A 23951-nucleotide genomic window follows, 5' to 3' on the forward strand; every position below is an offset into this window, starting at 1 on the left:
TCTAACAAATCCTTCCATAGAATGAAGGTTGGGAGTGTGGACCCCCAGTCTCCTCCAGACCAAGTGTTCACCATCAGTGAGGACACCATAACATGGCACAGCTGGTTTAACCAGGTAGGATCCAACTCCCAGGAGTTCAGAACTTCATTCAGTCCTGAGAATACTCTGTCTTGTTGTGATGAATAAGAAGTATTGCATTGCTGGAGTATGGGCAAGTGCCATGACTCAGTTACAGCTTGTTTTGGGCTTTACGCATGATAAAAGCAATCATAATAGGAGACTTGGAGGGACCTGAGAAAGGAAAAGAAGGTCACTATCTTCCATATGAGTTCTTATATATGGAAATCTCCCAGTTCTTCCAAGGCTTTTCTTTGTCCTGTGGAATTCTGGTTTTAGCTGAACTTCTACATGAAGGAACTGTAGCTTCATACAGATCGAAGATATCCTTGTTCATTTGTTTCTTCTTCCATTTCTTACCATCACTTTACACATCCTCATTCATAAATACTGTTTTATATATGAAAAAGCCATGAACTATCTTCTGTCATTGCCATTTCTCATTTTCGGATTAGGAACAGCCTCTTTCTGTATGCACTGAGAGTTGCCATCCTGGTTCCAGGAAAAAAGTGCAGGAGGGGCAGCCATTTTGTTGCTATGACTGCGTCCCATGTCTAGAAGGAACGATATCAAGCCAGAAAGGTAAGAACTTGTTCGAATGGTACTTTATTGACTGAACTGTATATCTGCAATCCATGCAAGAGTGTCCTTAATGCCTTTGTTACACTGGTGCCTCCCAAATATTGATCAGTAAGAATGTACTGAGGCTGTGATTCCTTTCTTGAAACAAGTACATTGGTTGCTAATTTCTTTCTGAGCCAAACTCATGGTGTTGGTTTTGACATCCAAAAACCTTTGGACCCTGATTACCCCAAGGAGAACCTTTGCCAACATCAGCCTCTGCAGAATTCCAGATTATCCAATGAAATTCTGTTATTTTTAGGTTTATAGATACTATTTCAAACCTTTTCCTCTACAGCTTGAGAACTCTAGCTTGCTGTTTTCCGCCTGCCAAAGTGTAGGAACAAAACCAGTATAAGAGCTCTTTAAATTAAAACATTGGGAGGGCAGCACTCCCAGATTTCCTTTCCAACTTTCCAGTGCCAATGTAGCCTCAAAGTAAGGTTGCCTTCTTGCATTCCCTGAACCTGAACATTCCCCTACCATAGGATGCAAGGTACATCCCACTGCATGCATTTTTGCATCAGTGCAGGAATGTTGGTGAGGATTGGAACCTTGGTCCTTTGAAATCTGATACTCTAAACCTGCCAACACCTGTAGAAATGGTGAACTACAGAATGAATGGCCATCGTCCCCTAATCAACCGACAAGGAACCCTAGAGGATTTCATGGATCCCCTAAAGTCAATAGGGTAAATGTTTTCAGTGTGATATGAATGCTTCCATCATCTTGGCAGAACATGTGGCTAATGACTGCTACTCAGCTGATGTGATCTTTTCAGACATGAACGACTGTGACAAATGCGCAGAGGAAATGTATCCAAACAAAAACCAGGATTTCTGTCTTCCCAAGGCTGTAATCTTCTTGTCCTACGAAGAATCTTTAGGAATAGGCTTAGTCTGCTTGACCAGTTCCTTTTCTCTGATCACAACTCTGATATTGATAATATTTTTGAAGCACCACAACACTCCCATCGTCAAAGCCAACAACCGGAACCTCACCTACACCCTCCTGAGTTCCCTCCTGCTCTGCTTCCTCTCTCCATTCCTGTTCATTGGACATCCTTGGAAAGTGACATGTCTCCTCTGACAAACTGTTTTTGGCCTCATCTTCTCAGTGGCTGTTTCTTGTGTGCTGGCAAAGACCATCACTGTAGTTCTGGCATTCATGGCTACCAAACCAGGGTCCAGGATGAGGAAGTGGGTGGGGACCCGACTGACTAACTCCATTGTTCTTTTCTGCTCACTAGTCCAAGCAGGCATTTGCACTGTGTGGCTGGCAACCTCTCCCCCCTTCCCAGATGTGAACATGCACTCAGTGGTTGGAGAAATTATACTGGAATGTAATAAGGGATCCACTGTCATGTTTTACTGTATCCTGGGCTATATGGGCTTCTTGGCCATTGTCAGTTTCTCTGTGGCTTTCCTTGCCAGGAAACTACCTGATAATTTCAATGAAGCCAAATTCATCACCTTCAGCATGTTGGTCTTTTGCAGTGTTTGGCTCTCCTTTGTTCCCACCTACCTAAGCGCCAAAGGAAAATACATGGCAGCTGTGGAGATCTTCTCTATTTTGGCCTCCAGTGCTGGCTTGCTGGGCTGCATCTTCTTCCCCAAGTGCTACATCATTGTGTTGAGACCCAAGCTGAATAGTAGGGAGCACCTCATGAAAAGAAAAATGTCAGTGTGATGAAGCCCTGCTGCACATTCTGGACCAGTTCTGGATATGATGGACTGTTGCAGGGATGTTGTTGGCATCCTTCAGTCTTGGAAAACTATGGTATTGTGCTCTGAATGGTGGTTCTGGAACAGAGTGTCCTCTCCAGTGCGCGAAGCCTGGGTAAAGTAGATATGGAGGATAGACTGTTTCCCATGCAGTAAATCCCCCCTCTCCACGTCACTGAAATGGTCCAATGGAAAGGCAGAAGCCAATACGGTTGGTTCCAGCAGCGTCGCAGGAGTTGCCAGAACATGACTGTGTTCAGCCATGAACTGCCTCAGAGACTCCGGCTCTGGATTTTGCCTCGAGGTTGACTCCTGAAGCCTTTTCCATAAATGGATGTAACCACAAGGCAGTGGAGGTTTGGGATCAGAGTTTTCCTTCTCTCAGATGAGCTGCCTTCCCAGGCTAACAAGTCCCATCTACCCAGTGGCTGTTCAGTTGCCTCTTAGGACAAGTACAGCCAAACCGAGGGCCTATTCTTATCCCCCAGCCCACAGGGGTCAAACTCTTGAGGGGGCACCCTCATATTGCAGGGATAAATGCACAGTTAAAGTTAGGGGGAAGTAAAGATTAAATGGTAATAAAAGAAAGCATTTTTCTCAACTGTTAAATTATTATTTCTATTGTTGTTGACATGTGTGGGTTCTTTGGAATTAAGAAACAATAAACACACCACTGAGTAAAGCAAACAGCTTTTTTGATGCCCCATGAGCAGAGCTGATCTCTGAAAAGCATACAGAAGAGTTAGCTTACTTGCACCTCTTTGACTGACTGGTACAGCCAGTGCTTTTTTTGTGGAAAAAAAGGTGCAGGAACTCATAACTTGTTAATCTTTTATTTATTTATTTATTTATTTATTTATTTATTTATTTATTTATTTATTTATTTATTTATTTATTTATTTTTAAACCATTTTTTATTGGAGAAATAAAATATTTTTTTATGTGCTTCCCCCTAAAGATGAACTTACTTCTGAATAGACATGCATAGGATTAGGCTGTCAATCTCCACATCCTCTTCCCCCTAGCTACTCTTTCTACACATGGGGAAAAATACTGTACCGGTGCACTTGTACCGTGTAGTATGTAGTGTGGCACTACTTCAAGGAGAGGAAGCAGTGAATGGATTCCGAAAAATGGCTTACATGAGTTCCATGTAGTAAAATTACTCTAAGCAACTGTGGGAGTAAGAACAAAAAGGAAATTCTTACATGAGAGGGGTCCTTAGGTGCACATAGAAACAGCTACGTTTGCAAACAAGCTATTAAATATGGTTTAATTCAGGTATCAGAATACTCTGTGTCTTTGGGAAGGTGCTTGGCATGCAATTGTATGTTCTCTGCTGCCCTGAGCAGCTGCTGTGCATTGCTGGAGAGGAGCTGCAATCGCTGGCTGGTGGAGGGCATGCTTGTGGGGGAAGGATGAGGAAGATCTCTGGCAAGGCTGGACAGCATGTTGTACACACGTAGAATCCCTTTTCACCTGCCCTTAGCATGTGAAAATGGGTGCAGATATATATCTCTGCCAGGATTAAGAGCCCAATCCTAGGTATGTCTACTCTGAAGTAAGTCTCATTCTAGTCAATGGAGCTTACTCCCAGGAAAATGCCTAGGATTGCAGCCTAAGAGCCCAATCCTGTGCTTGTCTACTCAGAAGTCCACTTTAGTGAATGGGGCTTACTGTGGATAGGATGACAGCCTTAGAGTCCAATCCTGTGCCTGTCTACTCTGCCTCTGTTTTGCTCCCCCCTCCTAGAATGCCTCCGAAGGGGAGGGGCCCCTGCAAAAAGGTGCCAGAACTCCATCCCCCTGCGTTCCATTAGAAAAAAAGCCCTGGGTACAGCAGCAGGAAAACTCTCCATGGTCAGTTGTGCATCCCTTCCTGAACACAGTTGGCACTGATGCTCACTGAGAAGGAACAGGGGCAGGGACCTGGCAACTATCAGTTCACCTGACACATTTTTGTGGAGCAGCACCCCCTTGGGCACCCTTCAAAGGAGGGCAAATGGAGCCACCCTCTGTCACATCTGTGTGTTGCCCTCTTCTGCTTGCTGCTTCGTGGGGTGTTCCAAGCCTCTTCTGCTTGGTTAGAAGTGGGTGCCTACCAGTAAGACAATATAAACAGCTATAGGGGCTGCTGGTCCTGTTGGCAGCATGCCTTCTTGGCTTCTGGGCCCTTAGTCTTCCGCCTCCAAAATCCTATTGCCTGTGAATCTCATTCCTGTCAAAAGCACTTTTTATATGCTCTAGAACTAGTTTTTACACTCCATTTTGACAGTACTTTCTGCCTTGAGGAGAGCCAATTTCCAACCCTATAACTTACTTTAGTCTTTCCTTCTACTTACCCCTCCCAACAACTATCCATGGATCCCTTTCCTGCTGAGAGCATGCAGTCCTCCCCTGTTTCTAGGCCTTGAGAAGCATTTTCCACAACCCCATACTTTTTGGACCATCTTCATTTTCTCATTGTCCAATCTTTGTCTCCTCCCTTTTCATTCGACCTAGTCAAAATTTAGCAATGCAGAAAGGCTCTTTTAGCACCTCCACAGCCAGACAGAACACTGATATACTTCTTGGGAGGAAATGATGACCACAGTCAAACTATTTCCTTTTCTCAGCCCAAATGTTCAGAAATGTCAGTCTAATCAAACATGTTTAGTTCTTCTCTTGGCCTACATTGTAGTGCAATATTTGTGCTATGCCTTTATCGGGGGGGGGGGGGCTCTTGGCTAGTCATTTTGGGGTCATTGTGGGAGGTCACTATGGGAGGCAGTGATCAAATCAAAGTAAATCGGTTTGATTTCCTCTCCTCAGATGACATTTTTCTAGCCCAGTGTTTCCCAAACTCTGACAAAGGAGTTGGGAACCAGGTAAATGGAACCAGGTAAATGGTAAACCAGGTTTGTTTGAGAGGGGAGGGTAGCTTGGAGGGGGGCAGTACTGCAAGATGGCACTGAGTCTTTGTCCAATAGGGGCTTGGAAGACCGGCTGCCATGTCCTCAGAATTGTCCATTCTAGTATCATACATCAGTGCGCAGGAGACTTCTCCTGCTGGATATTTAAAGGATTTTTAGAACCGCACTCCATAGTGATGCTTAGCATTTGTATAGCCCTTTTTGAATGTGCAAAGCATGTCACATGAATTGCTTTGATGTAGGTCTCACAACAACCCCATAATCTATGTATGTATTATTATCCCCGTATTGCAACTGATGCTGTGAAGGAGAAGCTTGCCTAAAGCCACCTAGTGAGTTCAGGACAGAGCTGTGATTCCAACTAGAGCAGTCCTGATTTGTTGCACAGGCTCTTAAACATTCTGCTACATCAAGCCCAGTCAACAACTTACAGCCCAATCCTATCCTTGGCTGCAGGGCCTAGGAGAGGGGGGTAAAGGGGGTAATTTGTACCTAAGCCCAGGGTCAAAAGGGAGGCCCAGGAGCCAAAGGAGGGGGCCCAGAAATGTCCTGGGATCTTACATTCTCCAATCTCACCGCCCATGCAGGATGCTGGGGGCAGTACTGTGGGCACATGGCCACGACTACTGCCATACACACCAGTCCCAGGATTGCACACATTCCTTAACAGTGTCACATCTGGGAGGAAACTGACCTGCTACAGTAGCTCTTTGGTTTGTGGACCTGGACTCCAAAGACGATTCCAGCTGGTGCCACTTTCCGCCTGCCTGTTTCACCCCATTGCAACCCCCACATTCTGTTTCACCCCTCCCTCTTTGGGAAGGGGCCCAAAAGAATCTCTGTACCCCCTGATAACATTCCTGTCTGAGGCCCTGCTTGGCTGGCCTACACGATGCAGCACAGTTGAATTAGCTTCTGCTGGATCTGGGGAGTGGCAGGCCTGGGGGTGGGCATGGACAAAAGCCCCAGGCACCATGCCTGCCACACCCCTTTCGCTGCCACCTCTGCCCACCTGCCGTGCTGCCCTGCCTGCCTGTTGGAGCTGTTCTGCTCCAGGCGAAGTCCCTTATGGCGCAATTGAAGCCTTCTTAGGCTTCTAACATGACCATCAAGAGCACTTCTGGTTTTGTTGGGAAACCAGAAGAACCTTTTAGGATTGTGCCAGAAGCTCCAGAAGGTTCCTGGAGCCCATCAGAGTGTTGTGCGAGACTCCGTGTGCTTCAGTAAGTGTCCCCTGGGGTGACAGCATGATGTGGGGGGGGGGGGAGCAAGATGCGAACCTGGCCCTGGGGTGGTATAGGGCTAGATCCATTACTAGTGAGGGGCTAGCTGGGGACCAGTCACTGAGGGAGACATTTTTTATTTACCTCTTTCACTGATCCCTCATCAACTGTAGGCCTACTCAGAGCTACACCATCTATTTTGCTGGTGTAAATCTCTTAGCGCCAGTTGAGCCCAGGAAGTTGGTTGTTTTTTTTTGTTTGTTTTAAAGTTCTATTCCAATGTCATAAACATGTTTCTTGCTGGAAATTCTTAATGGATTATAGACTCTTTAATTATTGAAAGAACTGTAATTATTTCTCCTGATTGTTCAAACCTGTGGGAATTTTTAGTGACCACTTGCAAAACAAATCATACAGTCTGCGAAGGAAGTTATAAATTTCCCAAGTAGCAATCAGAGCTTGTACTAGAGACGAGGCTCAGAGAAATCAGCACCAGCTAGACCTCTGATCTTTGTTCCCTGGGGGACATTCTCGACCTCTTTTCCATTTTCTCTACCACCTACCATCTTTCTTTATGAAATTATGGGACATCCAAGCTCTGAATCCAGCTAAAAAATAGCATCAGGGATCTTCCAAAAGGATCTGTGGGCAAAAAGCAGGTTACTTCTTCTAGGAGAACAAATCCACTTGATTTACTTCTTTTTTTAAAGAGTCACCAGCTACAATAGCATCCTAACTCTTTCTTATGTTTAGAAAACCTTCTGCATTGCCAAAGTGGAGGCTAAAGACATCCTACAAGAATACTTACCATGGCACTTGATTGACTACGGATATAGTGCCCCATAGTCAACCTGGGATGTAATTATATTAACATCCGTGTAAGTGCCCTGCCTCAGTGCTTTGATCAAGTGCAGTCATTTTAGTAAATTAATCACAGTGAAATGATATAAGAATTGTACTCCACAGTAGAAGTATTTTAGTATTTGGGATTTGTATTTGCAGTATCCTTTCTAGACACCGGGGAGCTAAGAGAGCCCCCAGATAGCATGGATGTCTTCCGGATAACTCACTGTTGACATTCAGCAGGAAATCTTTGTAAAGTTCATCAAGATATTAGCTTCAGCAGCCTAGCGTTACAAATCTGCACTTCTCCCCCTCCCACATTTTACATGTTGCCAGCAGATGGTCCGGGCATGCCCAGATGTAGTCATGATGGTGTTGCAGATCAAAAGAAGGGAATTTTTGTGTGGGAGAAACACTGGCACTTTGCTCAGGGTGGTAGTTTGATTGTTCTGCTGGCGCTGCTTCCTCATATCAAATGCAAGACTGGCATTGTTAAATGCAGGGGCTATGAGCCCCATCCTCCACTTCATAAATATCATCATCCAGGGGATCTCATGGTTGGTGGCATTACTTCTCAGGCAGCCTTCACCTCTGGTTCACTGGAATTCACTGAAGAACCCCCACCAGCACTGCCTGAAGATCTTACGTAAGGAGTTCTTCTTCTTCTTCTTCTTCTTCTTCTTCTTCTTCTTCTTCTTCTTCTTCTTCTTCTTGTCATCATCATCAATAACAAGAACAACATTTCCTCTTTTGGTTGAACTGCAGGAACAGCATTCTCAGAACAGTGTTTTATTGCATAGGGTTGAACAAAAATGGGATTCCATTTAGGGAATATTCAGTAAAATCCACTGTTTTATTGACATTGAAAATAAAACCACTTCCATTGCACTGGAGCTTCTAAAACTCAATTGGTCTTCTTTTTACATTTTCCTTTGAGCTTTTCCAACATATATTTAATATTTTCCTCCTCCAGTTTCTCTGCTTCACCATGTTCCTCCATGGCACTCCAAGCTTCCCTCTTTCTATCCTCACTATATCACCCTGAGCCAAACTATGTGTTACGTTACGTGCATCATCATCGGTGCTGATATACTTAGTCCTTTCCAAAATATTTGAGGTGTGTGTGGTGTAAGAGACCTTTTCTGATCTAGACCATAGTTGTGAGGCTTAAAGCAAATGGCCATTTTAATAAGTATCAAAGTTAAGGGTGGTTGGGAAAAATATCTCTGTCCTTCCAATACAGTATTTGTGACCTGAAAATTATTAATCTGGGACAACATTCATGGCAGTTCTGGAGAAAAGTGGTAAACTCACAATGGGGTCAAAGTCAGCTTGGGATACCTGACACTGGGTTGGCTAGTCTGCACTGACCCCTTACTTGATATAAGAACAGGGGATATACATGGGTAAAACACAAGCCTTCTCTGTCATGGTCAGATTTGCCCTGAGATCCTGATAGCTGAAGGTGTTATGGACTGAAACTAGCATCTGCATACAAAGCATGTACCCTCCTACTAGTCAGGGTTCTTCCCCAGCTATGCTTCCTCCAGACTCAGATCTCTCTCATTTCCTTTGTGCAATATTTTGTGGCTACTTGGGGACGTGAAATCAAAAAAATGTTCCTAGAGAATCCATGTCAATATGATCAAAGTCATCATTTCAATTGTGTACTGTGGAGCTTAAAATTGATATTTATTAAAACACTGATATTGATAGTTGAGGTTTTTCTGTTATCAGCATTTTGCTCTGTTCTTCTCAGTGACTGTCTGATAGCCCTGCGTTTTAATTTCAAATATAGCAAAACATTTAATTTCATGTGAGATGTGCTATAGGAACATTTCAGCTGGTGAGTGCTGCTAGAATGTTCTTGGTATTTGATGTTAAATTACTTGACTTCAACATGGAATGTTTCATTTTATATTCTTCTGATAGAGAATTCAACTCTCATTCTAGTGTAGTGCCTAAGAATTACCAGCACATCATCTCTCTGGCATTTGCAATAAAAGAGATCAATGAAAACCCTCTGCTCTTACCCAATGTCACTTTGGGCTTCCACATCTATGACAGCTATAACAGTGCAAAGTGGACCTATCATGACACAATGTTGCTCCTATCAACACTGGACAGGTTTCTCCCCAACTATAAATGCGGCATCCAGCGTAACTTGATGGCAGTGATTGGAGGACTGGACACCCACATTTCCCTTCATATTGCAACGATCTTGGATATCTATAAGATTCCACAGGTAGATAGAGTGTGTGTGTGTGTGTGTGTGTGTGTGTGTGTGTGTGTGTGTGTGAGAGAGAGAGAGAGAGAGAGAGAGAGAGAGAGAGAGGGTTTTGCTTGGCTGGGGAAAAGGCAAATGCATTTTGCTAAGTGAAACTGATATTGATTGAAGCAACATAGAGCTAAGAATGTATGCCATGTGTATTAATAAATGCCAGAGAGAAATTTTGGTGAGGAGAGGGGTGGTGTCAGGCTTTACTTGCCATGGAGATGCCAATCAGAAAAGAAATCTGAGCAGATTCACCTCAGAACCTCAGCAGTGGTGTCAGTGGTTGTACCCAATGCACTGTCAAGGAGCCAAGTGGGGACATCTGGTGGGCAAGTGCAGGACACTGGTGCTAATAAAGCAAGCTGAAGGTAGAAGCCACTGCACTCTTATGCATAACCAAAATCAGATTCCCATTGAAAAATGCTACTAGTTTAGTGTTGTCAAAGATTGGGAATTTGAGGCAAGTCATTGCCAGGGCAGTTGTAAACTGCCTTGGTGGGTCTTAGGCAAACCACTCTTCTGTTTTCCATTTGTATTATTGTAATAATAAATTCACTTTAAAGTGTTTTGCTGACAAAATGGATGAGATTTGCTTTGAATAGGAAAAGCTGACGTATGCTATTGTGACTTTCTATTCTCCCTCATTTAGATCATCTATGGTCCTTCTCCAGTGATGACTAGTAAAACTCCAAAACTTCCATTCTACCAGATGTTTCCTAAGGAAAGCCTTCAGTATGAAGGGATTCTCTCTTTACTCCTGCATTTCCAATGGACATGGATTGGGGTTCTTGTCAAGGATGAGGATGACGGAGAAAGATTTATGCGAACTGTACTTCCAGAGTTTTCTGAGAATGGCATTTGTTTTGCCTTCATAGAAAGAAACCCCAAATTTACTTTTGTCAGTGAATATGTGGACATGATGAAGCAGGGGGCAAAAATACATGATAAAGTCATGGACAGCACAGCCTATGTAGTAGTTGTCCACGGAGACTCTTTTTCCATGATATTTTTGAAGTGGATGCCATTTTTATCAGAACAAGAACACGTGGTGAATAAACGAAAAGGTAAAGTGTGGATACTGACTGCGCAGGTGGAGTACATTTCATATGTTTATCAAAGAGATTGGAATATGGACACATTCCATGGCACTATCTCCTTTATGATGCACTCCAATGCTCTTCCGGGATTCAAGCCATTTGTTGAGAGCAGAAATCCTTCCAGTTCAACTGAAGATGGCTTTATCAAAGATTTCTGGCAGCAGGCCTTTGGTTGTGACATTCCAAATCCAATTCTGGGCAATGTGGAGGGAGATGTTTGTACAGGAGAGGAGAGACTGGAGAACCTTCCAGGGTCTCTTTTTGAAATGAGGATGACTGGCAACAGCTACAGTCTCTACAATGCTGTCTATGCTGTGGCTCATGCTTTACATGCTGTGACCTCAGCTCACTTTGAGCACAGAGTAACAGTGGACAGAGGGGAGCCAGAGCTCCAGAATCAACAACTGTGGCAGGTATGAACTAAGTACCCTCATATAGTCATTCTCTATACTCAGGTAGATCTGTATCCATCTGTATCCATCTGAAATGCAGATGCAGCAGTACACACACACAGAACCCTCTCCTACACTTAGTAATGTTTAGCATTTTCCCAGCACTTTGTAGCATTCAGAGAATTTGACATGTATCATCTTGCTTTTTGGTTACCCCAAAGTCCATTTGATGACCGTGGAACCTTGTCTTAAAGGGCCACATAGCCCAGCTGGTCTTGGGCTTCTGGCCATTCTGCTCTTCTGGTTATTTTCTATTTGCCTGTTCTGCCTTCTCCTTAGTGGTTGCTACTTTTCAGTGAGATTTCAACACTGATCCTTTATCATTGGTTGAAAGACCAACATGGAATCATTTCCCCAACCCTGAAGTTCATGTAGCTTTGTTGGTGGCACACGGTATTAGCAGGAGGTGGAGCTTGGCCAAAACCAATCCTAAAATTAAGAAGACAAAGAAGGCAAATAGTCAGGAATAGGTGTTCCAAAAACACAGGTGCCTGTTGTTTGTGGGCATGTTAGTTCTGGAACAAATGGAAGGAGCTATGAATGGGGCTTCTGTGAATGCATGGATAATCCGAGGTGGTGAAATAAAGTTGAATGTACATTCATACATCTCTCCATTGTCTCTAGTGGATTTAAATATATCATAAAAACAGGCACCAGGCAGCCCAATGCCCCTCCATTGCTCCTAATGTACGTAATAAGGCAATGCCTCAGCCATTGTAGGGATTTGATTCTGGGACTCCCTGCTGATGCCATAAAATGTGTTAAATAAAAACCATTTTGTAAAATTAAAAAGTGCATCCCTTTATAAGTGAGGTTTGAAAACAGCTTTTCTTACTGTTGTAGAGAGGCAGTCAGCAATCAGAAATGCAAAGGTCCCCTTGCTTATGCCTGGCTCAGCTGAAGAATGGAATGATCACTTGCATGACTGTCTCTCTACAACAGTAAAAAGCAGTTTTTTAAACTGATTTAAAGGGGTGCATTTTTCTCCTTCTCCAGGGATCAGCACATTCCTTCTCATTCTCAGTGGCCATTCGTGTTGAGTCAAATCTGTGAATAAAAAATCTGTGTATAACAAGGTTGGGCCTGTATAACAAAATATTTTCACTCAGAAGAACAAATGGGCGCATCTTGTATTTTGTCTAAGATCTTGTATTTTCCTTTCCCAATTTAGCTCCATCACTCTCTGAGAAGGGTCTCATTTAACAACAGTGCTGGGGACAAGATCTGCCTTGACCAGAATGGAGTGTTAATAGCTGGATTTGATATTATGAACTGGATTATTGTCTCTAATCACTCCTTTCATACAGTGAAAGTTGGGCGGATAGATCCCCAGGCTCCTCCAGATCAAGTATTCCTCATCAATGAGACTGCCATAACATGGCATAGCTTGTTTCATCAGGTAGGATCTGATTGTTGGAAGACTGGAGGTCGCTTAGTATTGAGGGACTTCAGGATGAGCAAGGATGATTTAATTAAACCATGTTCTCCCCCTATGGAATATTCAAGGCCCAATCCTATTGCCTACCAGTCTATAGTATACAGCTCCACTGCTGGGGTGAATACAGCATGCTATGTGGGGGGGGGGGGGTTAAGGAAGATTTTCCTTACCTCCTTGTAGGCTGCCTAGCAAACAATGGGTCTATGAAGGCTCACAGTGTTTTAAACCTGAGAAAGTGGCCCAGAATGCTTGCCTGGAAAGAACCAAGGATGTAGCTGTGGAAACCACAGGCAATGAGCCAACTGTTGCCTCAGTAGAGGTTTGTCTAATACTGCTTCCTTTGACTTTTGAGGTCTTCCTCCCCACCCCCCTGCTGAACACAGGCATTCTTGGTGCATTCCAACACCTCCAGGAATGCCATCAGAGATCTCTTCCCCCTTTTCTTCTTTGCAGTTCTTTACCTGATGAAGAGGGGAGTTGTTATGAGTGCTTGGGAGGTGGGAGAGGTGCCTTATCCCCATTCTTCCTTAGCTTCCTTGAAAGCTGTTCTACCCCTGAAATTACATCAGACATTATAATGGAATTCTATGTCTCCTCCTTTACCTTCTTTCTCTCCTTCCTGTCTTCTGTTACCCTTTAGTCAGGACTCAGGCCCCTCAGGCTGTGGATGGAGATTTCTGTAGGCTGCTGGTGATGGACACTACTGCAGCTTTGGGGAGTCCTCCTTGCACTAGCGCACCATGGAGGCCAGGCAACCCCAAGCAGCTGCTGACTCGGTAGTGCTGGCTGCACACTTGGTGTGGGCAGCAGCACAGAGCATACAGTGTTCTGGAGCTGTGCCTGAGGACAGCGTAGCAATGACAGCGATGCTGTTGCTTGCTCCCAGCTCACCCCGACAAGCACTCCTGGTCCAGGTGGGTCTGGCTTCACCGCACCCCATTCTAAAACAGCAGGGAAGTCAAGGAAGTGGCAGGCCTCCCTCAACCAACATTGGTTTGTTCTGGTTGGCCTGCTTTGATCAGACTGTGGGGACATGATAGACCCATGAATTTGTCTAATGCACCCAAGCTACAGCTTCCCCTTCCTGCTACTTTGAGAGGTAGTATTGGGTCAAATGTCATTTTCCCTCATGTCACAGACAGTGCGAGAGACAGAGAGAGAGGAGATTGGGGCAAGTAGGGAAGACAGATCAGCCTCTTCATTCTTCATTGATTTTCTGGGGACAGTTTTAGGGGAAAGGAGCAAGCCTAAAACAGACTGATTCCCCCCAATTTTCTCCAGGATCAGCTTGGGGCCATACCCTCTCATGTCCACATCCAATCCTCCTGGGAACCAGAAACAAGTCTTAGAATGAATTAAAAGAGTAGTTGCTGAGGTGCTGGATGCCAGGGTTATGGGCAAGGAGAATTCATGTCTTTCCTCCTGTGGGGAAGGGTTTCAAGGGATTTATAAAGGGAGGGAGCTAAACATTCCTGACTCCCCAATCTAGCCCCTTTGACTATCAGCCCCAGTAGTTCTGGGACCAGCAGGTCAGATTTCCTACCCACTCAAGTATCACTGGGCAGGGCCAAGCTGTTGACCTGAGTTAAGGGAAAAGGAACTTGCACTCACTGCCATGCCAGAGTACAGGAGAAAAGATTGTCTAGAGGAAATAAGGTCTGGTTCTGTGATTCACAGTCATCTGAGGACAGAGTATACTTGGATTCTTCTAAAGAAGAGTGAGCTGTCAGGGGATAAGGAGAGCACCCCAGATAATGTGGATAGGCTCTTTCTCCTTAAGTTATTTTCCCAGCGCCTGGGTAAAGGAGGATCCAACATTTGGTATTAAGGATTCCACACTCATTGTTCACAAGAGCATCTTCACTCTTTCTCCTTTATACACCAGACACAGCCTTTATCTGTATGTACTGAGAGTTGTCATCCAGGTTCGAGGAAGAAAATGAAGGAGGGAGAGCCCTTTTGCTGCTATGACTGCACCCCATGTCCAGAAGGGAAGATTTCAGACAAAGAGGGTAAGAAAAACAATGTACTAAGCTATCAGATTGGGTACAATCCAGAGGAAAATGCTCATTCAAATCATGCATATACCGAAGTAACTCTTCTTCCATGTTTCAAATACATAGAACATTTCAGTGGTATTTCTTGGTTCAACCCTGAGATATTGAGGATTATAGAAAGCAACCTTTTTCCAAAACAGCAGCTGCCACTGGAGGTCAAACGTGTGATGGGCTCAGTCATGTTTTCTGGACATGCCTGACACATGCTTCGAGGCCCACTCTCACCCTTTGGGCATTCAGCACTGATCTCTGCAGGCAAATGTTGGCTGCATGGAATATTCAAGTCAGGTATTTCCAGGACAATACAAGGCATCAGCTAAGTCACTGCTATATAGTGATACTTAGAGCCTCACACAAATTATTCTGATGTAGTTTTCACAACAACATACACAACTATATCCTTCGAAAAGGATATATTGGAAATGGAAAAGGTGCAGAAAAGAGCGCCCGAACAAAATGATTATTGGGCTGGGGCACCTGTCTTATGAGGAAAGGCAATGGCATTTGTAGCTCTTCAGTCTAGAAAAATGGCACCTGAAGGAGAACATGATTGTGATATACAAAATTATGTAGGGGATAGATAAAGTAGATAGAGGGATGTTCTTTTCTCTCTAACGCAACACCTGTACCAGGGAACATCCACTAAAATTGTGTGTCAGGAGAGTTAGAACAGACAAAAGAAAATATTTCTTTACCCAGCATGGAATTAGTCTGTGGAACTCCTTGCCACAGGATGTGGTGATGGCATCTGGCCTGGATGCCTTTAAAAGGAGATTGGACAAATTTCTGGAGGAAAAGACCATCAGGGTTTACAAGCCATTATGGGTACATGCAACTTCTTGGTTTTAAATGTAAGTTGCCTCAGAATGCCAGATGCAAAGGAGGGCACCAGGATGCACATCTCTTGTTGTCTTGTGTGCTCCCTGAGGCATCTGGTGGGCCACTGTGAGATACAGGAAGCTGGACTAGATGGGCCTTTGGCTTGATCCAGCGGGGCTCTTCGTATTATGTTCTTATGATAACATCAATATGATCGTCTGGATTTGACATGTACCTCTGCCATCTAGATTCTCCCCATTCCCACCCCCCCCCCAAGCAGCACAGATTCTGGCTCTGATCCTCATTCACAAGCAGCTGATAACCTCTGATGGTGGGTCTGCCATGTGCTGCTGGTGGCATGAGGACAGCTTATCCCATGGATAGGATTGGGGTGTTGGCATTTAATGGATCCCCCAATATCTAATTCTCAAATGTTTTATATGTGTATGAAGAAGAGCTCATTTCCCCCTTAATTCTTTCTTCTTACATATTTTCTTTTTCAGACATGAATGACTGTTACAGCTGCACAAGTAAAAAGTATCCAAACAAAAACCAGGATTTCTGTATTCCAAAGACTGTAACCTTCTTATCCTACGAAGAACCTTTAGGGCTCAGTTTAGCCTGTTCTGCTATTTTCCTTTCTTTCATCACTGCTCTAGTGTTAGCGACATTTCTCAAGCACCACAACACCCCCATTGTCAAAGCCAACAACAGAAGCCTCACCTATGCTCTCCTTGTCTCTCTCTTCCTCTGCTTCCTCTCTGCATTGCTCTTCATCGGACATCCTTGGGCAGTGACGTGTCTCCTCCGGCAAATTGCTTTTGGCATCATCTTCTCAGTGGCTGTTTCTTGTGTGCTGGCAAAGACCATCACTGTGGTTCTGGCCTTCATGGCCACCAAACCAGGATCCAGGATGAGGAAGTGGGTGGGGACAAGACTGGCCAACTCTGTTATTGTTTCCTGCTCACTTCTTCAAGCAGGCATTTGTACTGTGTGGCTGGTAATGTCTCCCCCATCCCTAGATATGGACATGCACTCCGTCACTGGAGAAATTGTTCTGCAGTGTGACGAGGGGTCACCCTTCATGTTTTACTGTGTTCTTGGCTACCTGGGGCTCCTGGCCAGTGTCAGCTTCTCTGTGGCTTTCTTTGCTAGGAAGTTACCTGACAGTTTCAATGAAGCCAAGTTCATCACATTCAGCATGTTGGTCTTTTGCAGTGTTTGGCTCTCTTTTGTTCCAGCCTACCTGAGCACCAAGGGGAAATACATGGTGGCTGTGGAGATCTTCTCTATCTTAGCTTCCAGTGCTGGACTGCTGGGCTGCATCTTTCCTCCCAAATGTTACATTATTCTCTTGAGACCTGAGCTGAACAACAGGGAACAACTTGTAAAAAGAAACTAACAATGAGTAGAAAAAGTGTCCAGTTTTAATACAAAAAAAATATTTAACTCAGATGTGACCCCTTCATTTCCTCAACATTAAATTGCTTTTATGGCCTTGTAATGAACTGGTTTTCTTCAAAGTAAAGAGAATAAGCATGATATTTCTAGTTAAGACAGTCACATAGTAATTGTCCTCATTGACACAGAGACCAATAATCTCTACTATTCTTAGCAGTGATTTCCATGGTTTTTTTCCCCTCCTTTTGATTTTTTGGACCTGCCAATTGTTCATGTCAAAATGATGGGTTGGGGGATAATCCTTTCATACCCTGTGCATCCGTCTGGGTAACAGAATTGCGGTAAACTCTTCTACTTGAACGAGTTGAGAATCTTGTCCTTTTCACCTTGAAACACAACAGGCTCACCAACACTGCTCCAACCTACTTCTCTTGGCAAGAGCACAGGATTCAAAGTCTTTTATCTTGTGAAACATCTGAAAATCTTTTTGAGACAAATTTCTCTGATGTAGATATCTTATTTCTTTAGACTGCAGTTGTATGCACAGGTTCCTGGGAGTAATCCCCTTTGAACACAATGGGACTTACTTCTGAATAGAAATGCATATACATGCAGTGCTAGTTTCAACTGTACTATAAGATTATTTCATTCATTCATTCATTTGTCTATTCATTCATTTTTCCATTTTATACCTTGCTTTTCTTTTGAATCGGCAATCAAAGCAGCTTACAAAATATAAACAGCTTAGAAGATTGTTCTTAATTTAGATGGTCTGTTCTAAAACCTCTCTTTTTCTTTACTCTGTACAAAGTTCCAATAAAGGTTGAATGCTTAACTTGGATCTCTGACTTCTCAATTCATTCTGTTTACCTGTCTTTTTTTTCTTTCCAGTAGGCCTCAAAGAAACTAACAAAACAAATTAAAACAAAAAAAAACCCCTTAAACTCACCCAATAAATATTACAATCCATAATCTTCTATTGCTTATCTTTCGATTTTGATGCATGCTGGAAAACACATGGTATGCGTGAATATGATCCTAGGTGCTTGCCAGGAGAGGAGGTCCCCAGCAAGTACAGGTCCAAACATGTTATACACTGATTTTTTATACACGGGTTTTACTCAAATCAAATGGCCACTGCAAATGAGAAGGAATGTGTTGATCCCTGGAGAAGGGGGAAAATGCACCCCTTGAAAATCACAGTTTAAAAAAACTGCTTTTCTTACTATTTTAGAGATACAGTCATGCAAGGGATTACAGGTATAACCTAACTATCCACAGATTCCACAGATTTTTCTATCTCAGCATGATGAGAAGGGCCCTTTAAATTAAAGGAAAACAGTCATTCAACAAGGGCAGCCAGCTGACAATCCATCAATCATTCTCTCTCCAGGCACTTAGGCAAGCGACCCCTTCCTTCCCCCTGAACACATGAAAGAAAGATAATCACTTTGCTCTGGGTGAAGGGAGCACATGGAGTGAATTCTTTCTAAGCTCCTGGAGGGAGATCGATTGATGGATTGTCTTCTTAATTACTCTGTCTTACATCACAAATGTCAGCAAGGCTGTTTTTATATCACCTAGCAAAAGGATATTGTTTTTTAAATGGATTTGCTTCAGTGGGATTTTTGCCATCCATGCGAGTTCTGGGAATGGAACCCTCATGAATAATGAGACTCAGAGCCCAATCCTAGGCATGTCTGCTCAGAAGCAAGTCCCATTATAATCAATGGGGCTCACTCCCAGGAAAGTGCGGATAGGATTGTAGCCTTACAGCGAAATCCTATGTGTGTCTACTCAGAAGCAAGTTCCATTAGAGTCAATGGGGCTTACTCTCAGGAAAGTGTGGATAGGATTGGGCTGTCAGTCTGTAATGAGGTTTCAGAAGCAAAACTGATGGCAAGAGGCCTCAGATCTACAGGTCAAGAGGAAGGCTGTACTTTTAGTTATCTGAAAAAAAAAACCCACCTCCAGCCACTCTGGGACTGGGTAGGACTGAAGCTTTCCTGCTGCATGGGTGGTTGCAACTTTCATTTGACTCTGTGAACCAAAGCCTAGGAACAGAAGGTCTTAGGAGCTTCCTGTTGTGAAACAAACAAGTTGTTAGCATAACCAAAGAAGACTCAACAAGCCTGGCTGTCCTCATCAACCCCATTGCCATGTCAAGGAGACATGCTAATGACCACTCCTAATATTTCTCAATCATTCTCAGTCATTCTCAACCTTTTTTTCTGCTACAGCCCTTAGGAGCTCTTTCAGATTCCAGGGCCCCCCTTTCAAACAAGGATACAACATGAACAGATAAATATTGAGCACAGTCTGTGGCCCCCCCTTCAAATGTGCTATAGCTCCCCAGGGGACATATTGCCCCCACCGAGAATGCCAGGGCCCAATCCTATCCAAATTTCCAGCACTGATGCAGCCATGGCAATGGGGTGTGCACTGCATCCTGTGGTGGTGGGGCAGTCATGGAGGGCACCTCAAGATAAAGGAATATTTGTCCCCTTACTTGGGGGCTGCACTGCAGCTACATTGGCACTGGCAACCTTTGGAAAACTGCAAACATTAGATCATGGATAGCCGAGAACAGCATCATGGGAAACGTGGGGTAGGTGGCAATTCTGCTCCTCACGGATACACAAATTTGCAGGTAGTGCATTCACATATGAAGAGTACTGACTGTATATCATTGTGGGCTGGACAGTCATCCCTGCGGACTTCCTTGCAAAGCCCCCTTTACCGGGGAAGTTGTTCCAGATGTCTTGCCCTACTTCCTTCTCTCATGTCAGCCAAGGCTACAGCTTAGGGCCTGGAGTTGTTCATACCACTTTTTTATCAGTTTAATCCTACTTAACCACGAGATTAAGCCAGTCTTGTCGCCCTTGTCCTACAGCTCATGAAATGCTTCACACTCCATCCAACATCCCATCCAGATCAACTTCAGGCCTTCAAGGTAGATGTACACTGTCACAAAAATTGCCCAAACCCTGTTCTCTAACATGTACTGGGAATCAAGTGGGTATCGGGGATCTGGTCCAGGGCCCCGCTCACCCAGGGCACCTGACACAGGAGAGCACTCAGTCAGGGGCACCCAACACAGGCTTTCTCATGGTGGTGGTAACAACTATGTAGGGCCCCCCTGCCTTGCTAGCAGGGCTGGCCACAAGGAGGGTGTACCAGGCCCAGCGGCAGATTGCATGCACAGTCCACCTACTGGAGAAATGAGAATGGCTGTAGTGATGACAAGCCAGGCGGTGGGGCAACCAGCTCTGCTTCCAGCAATAGGTACGGGTGCCCCGTCCTTCCTTGACCTCAGGCAGTTCAATCCCCCTGCAATCAAGGGAGAAGCCCAGTTGGGTAACAGACATCTGGGGCAAGGTGAGTAGAACTGCCATCTTTAGACACTGGAGGGACAGAAGTGGCAAGTGCTTGCAAGATCAGAGGGCTGTGCAGCTGTGCTTCTGCAATCTGGCCAGGAGGAAGGGGTGGAGCAATCCTGGGCTAGATGATGATGAGGGCAGTCTGGAGGAAGCTGGCTAACAGGTACGATGCTGGCAGGGAGGAGGACCAGTGGGAGATGGAACCTCCTCCCCTGTCTATCTCTGAGTCCACTGGACCCCTTGACAGGCTGAGAGACTAGAAGGAGCCTGGTCACAACCTCTGTGCTTGCGCCATTACACACCTCTTTTCTTTCTAAGTATTTCCTTTTCCCTTTCTTTCTCTTCTTTTTCTGTATAGCAATCACTTATGCTTAGGACAGTGGTTCCCAAATGTACTGTGGTCACAATGCCCTGCGATCATGAAGCCCTGTTGCGGTGGTGCCATCTCCCAGCTCTCCCGAGCACTGCCATCTTGCATCATGCAATTCAGTGCCTGGGAGAGTTGGTAAGGCCACTGGGGACGTCCCATGGCTTCCCTGTGTGATGCCCTTGGGTGCCACAGCACACATTTTGGGAACCACTGGCTTAGGACCTAACTTGGGAATGGCTAAGAAACAAGGAATGGACTTATTTTGATTTCCCATCTCTATTATTATTCACTTATTCCCCCAATGAAAGTCTGTTGCACTTTTCAGCCCTGTATTTCTCCTCATTTCCCACTGAACTATTTATTTACACATTAACATGTGCATGCGAGGGAAACTTTCTTGTGTGCTGGTATCCTGCATAATGGCCAATGAGGCGGCAGGCCAAGTGCTTCCCACCTGTACCCAATGACGTGCCGACCTCAGTTCTTCTCACTCTCCAGTGTCCTATTTTAGCACTCCTCTTCCTCTCTGACCCCCTCTTCCTTTGCAAACTCAGGTAGTGGAAAGAGAGGGCGGTTTAGTGGGAAAGAGTAGGAACAGGAATGGTCACCCCTCTACAGATTTGCTCTTGGGCTCTTATCCCAAGCAAATGTGGGCACATTTATTGCATATGTTTCATACTGGTTTAACAGCCTTAAATTTGTCCCCAGAATTCTGGGAATTGTTGTTTTCTAAGACCAATAGCAATTCTTAGTTAAGAAATTCTCAGATTCCTTGGTTTGTAGTCATGACAATTAAATAGGTGTGAATCTGTTTTAAATGTGCTAGTAGTGTATACATTAGTTCCATCAATCTCAATCCCAGTTCAATCAATCCAAGGTACCCCAACCTTCTCCACAACATCATAAAAAAATTAAGTGGGCATCCATCTTCCATGGTGGTGGGGGGGAATGGCTGGCTAGTGCCCACCTGCTGCTTCAGAAACGACGAGTTTTCATCTCACTTCTCTTAAGGGAGTAGTATAAACCTTTCCACTGGGCCCAGTTAATGCCATTGGCATAGGAGAGATGGGCCCCACCAAGGTAGAAGCCATTGAGATTGGAGAAGTGACAGCTCCTAAGCCAACAGGCACCTGAAGACAGTGCTGCACAGTTCTGCACATAAAGGTCCTGGTCGCGGTCAAAAGTTGAGAACTTCTGCCCACCTCAATCACCTGGTTGAGAGCACACAGAGAAATCACAAGAGGTGAAATGGATTCTGCCAATGTTTCTGCATTTGGGTGAAATAAGCCCATGCTGTTGGTTGCCCACTTGAGAGGAGTTCCAGTGGCATCTAGATGTGCTGACCAATCCCTGATAGATGCTTTCTTCTGACTATAGCAACTTTTGATTTGTATTTCAAATGTTAGCTCATGTTCCGTAACATTTTGGAATGCTAGCATCTCTCTCATGAAGTCTTGACTTTCTCCAAAGAGACTGAAGAGGGGAGTGCAAACAAAAGGGATGAAAGGCTGAGTAAACCAGCCATATTCAGGAATCATAACTGGTGTGCACACACCTTTGCAGAATGTGTTGTGTATCTTCATACTGTGCTGGGGTCAAACTTGTCTGCTGCATTGGTGACACGTCAAATTTTAGCCTCATGGCCTGCATCCTGCATGCTTGCTTGGAACGCTTGAAGAAAACAAGCTAATTCCCAAACACCACCATCTATGCACAAGCCTTTAAAACGCAGCAGCTGTGAATATCATCACCATGCTGTTGTAGAGCCAACTCTCATATGAAATATCTAGGAAACCACCACCAAAAGGAGCGTGGGAGCCAGTAGGTTATGTAAATGTGACTGTTCTAAGAACTGGGGGTAGGAATGGGGGGGTTGGAGATCACCAAAAGCAGAAGGAGCCATTTGGGATTAGAGCAAATGTTTGGAGGCAACACTCCATCTAACCCTGGGAAGGAAATGGAGTAAGACTAGGAACCAGTCACCTTACCTGCTCCCCCATCTGTAAAGCCAGATACATGCAGGGTGTAGCCATCCTCCTCTGCACTGATGGCATTTGGGGAGAGTGAGAAGTCTGCATAACTCGCAAATGCGGTGGTATTCTCAAAATCCTCCAAGTCCACCCGTAGTTGGTACTTCTGCTTCAGAGTCAGGAGGTGGATATTTTGAAGACCTGGACTGAGGGAAAGCATTCAGCAGCCATTCTGCAAACCCCCAGCCCTCCTGCACCTTGGGATCTATGGACTGTTTCAACGAAGCCAAGTTCATCACCTTCAGCATGCTGGTCTTTTGCAGTGTGTGGCTCTCCTCTGTTCCAACCTACCTGAGCACGAAGGGAAAGTACAAGGTTGCTGTGGAGATCTTCTCCATCTCAGTCTCCAGTGGTGGTCTGTTGAGTTGCATCTTTTCCCCCAAGTGCTATATATTTTCCCAGACCATGTTGAGATCTGAGCTCAACAGCCCAGAACACCTCATAAAAAGGAAATGATTGTATGGAATAAAATCTCCATATTTACATGAATATTTTTCTTTGTTAACCTGCGTTGCTCAGAAGTGGGGGTTGGGATCCGGCATAACTGCAAACCCCAGCCCTGCCTCCGACTCCCCGCCCACCTGCCTCTGGGACCACCCTCCCCCCACCCCAGAACGTCTCCCTTCCGCCTCCTCCCCACCTCCTCCCCGCCTACCCCAGAGCCTTGCGTCAGCAGAGCTTGACCGATGCAATGCTCCCTCCCCATGTCAGCATGGAGGCTGGATTCTTTTCGGCATGTTTGTGACCCTCCTGTGCTGGTACAAGGGTCAGAGCTGTTAGGATTGTGCACTGAGACATTTTCTCCCTCCCCCTTTAATCCCCCCTCCCTGCCCCTTGGAAAATAGATCAGTCATTCTGAGACCAAAGTGGACAGCCCAGCAGGCCCCTGGTTGGAGTATTTTGGGAGTATCTTGATCCTTCTGGATAATGTTCTGTACTTTGGGGAAAACGCAGTTCATTCACTGTGCTGCAATGCAACACGCAGTGGTGACTGCCACTGCCACCAAGTGGGCTGCAATCAGTTGCTCTTCCCATCATTTCCTTATCTACCTGCTAACTGGGCAAAGCGGCCCTTTTCCAGTGGTGCTCCTCCCATACTTGGAGGCAAAGAGTAAATATCCCCCTTCATCCCAGCACAGTGTCTTTTCTAGTGGCTGTTTGCTGGTGTTTCTTCTGCATCTTTTGGGATGTGA

At 44.8% G+C, this 23951-nt stretch overlaps 2 protein-coding genes across 2 annotated transcripts; both read left to right on the plus strand.

Moving 5' to 3' along the window:
• The first annotated feature begins 9540 nt into the window (after positions 1 to 9540).
• Positions 9541 to 11230, plus strand: LOC136653395 (vomeronasal type-2 receptor 26-like). The gene is made up of 2 exons (XM_066630298.1): positions 9541 to 9684; positions 10364 to 11230. Exons 1-2 carry the CDS (start codon positions 9541 to 9543, stop codon positions 11228 to 11230), a joined length of 1011 nt encoding a protein of 336 aa, XP_066486395.1.
• Positions 11231 to 13441: 2211 nt separating this feature from the next.
• LOC136653396 (vomeronasal type-2 receptor 26-like) lies at positions 13442 to 16979 on the plus strand. The gene is made up of 3 exons (XM_066630300.1): positions 13442 to 13615; positions 14587 to 14713; positions 16081 to 16979. The coding sequence occupies exons 1-3, from the start codon at positions 13442 to 13444 to the stop codon at positions 16977 to 16979; spliced, it is 1200 nt and encodes a 399-aa protein (XP_066486397.1).
• The last annotated feature ends 6972 nt before the right edge of the window (positions 16980 to 23951 follow it).

The sequence above is a fragment of the Tiliqua scincoides genome, chromosome 5 (assembly GCF_035046505.1).
Source record: "Tiliqua scincoides isolate rTilSci1 chromosome 5, rTilSci1.hap2, whole genome shotgun sequence".
Classification (NCBI taxonomy): Eukaryota; Metazoa; Chordata; class Lepidosauria; order Squamata; family Scincidae; genus Tiliqua; species Tiliqua scincoides.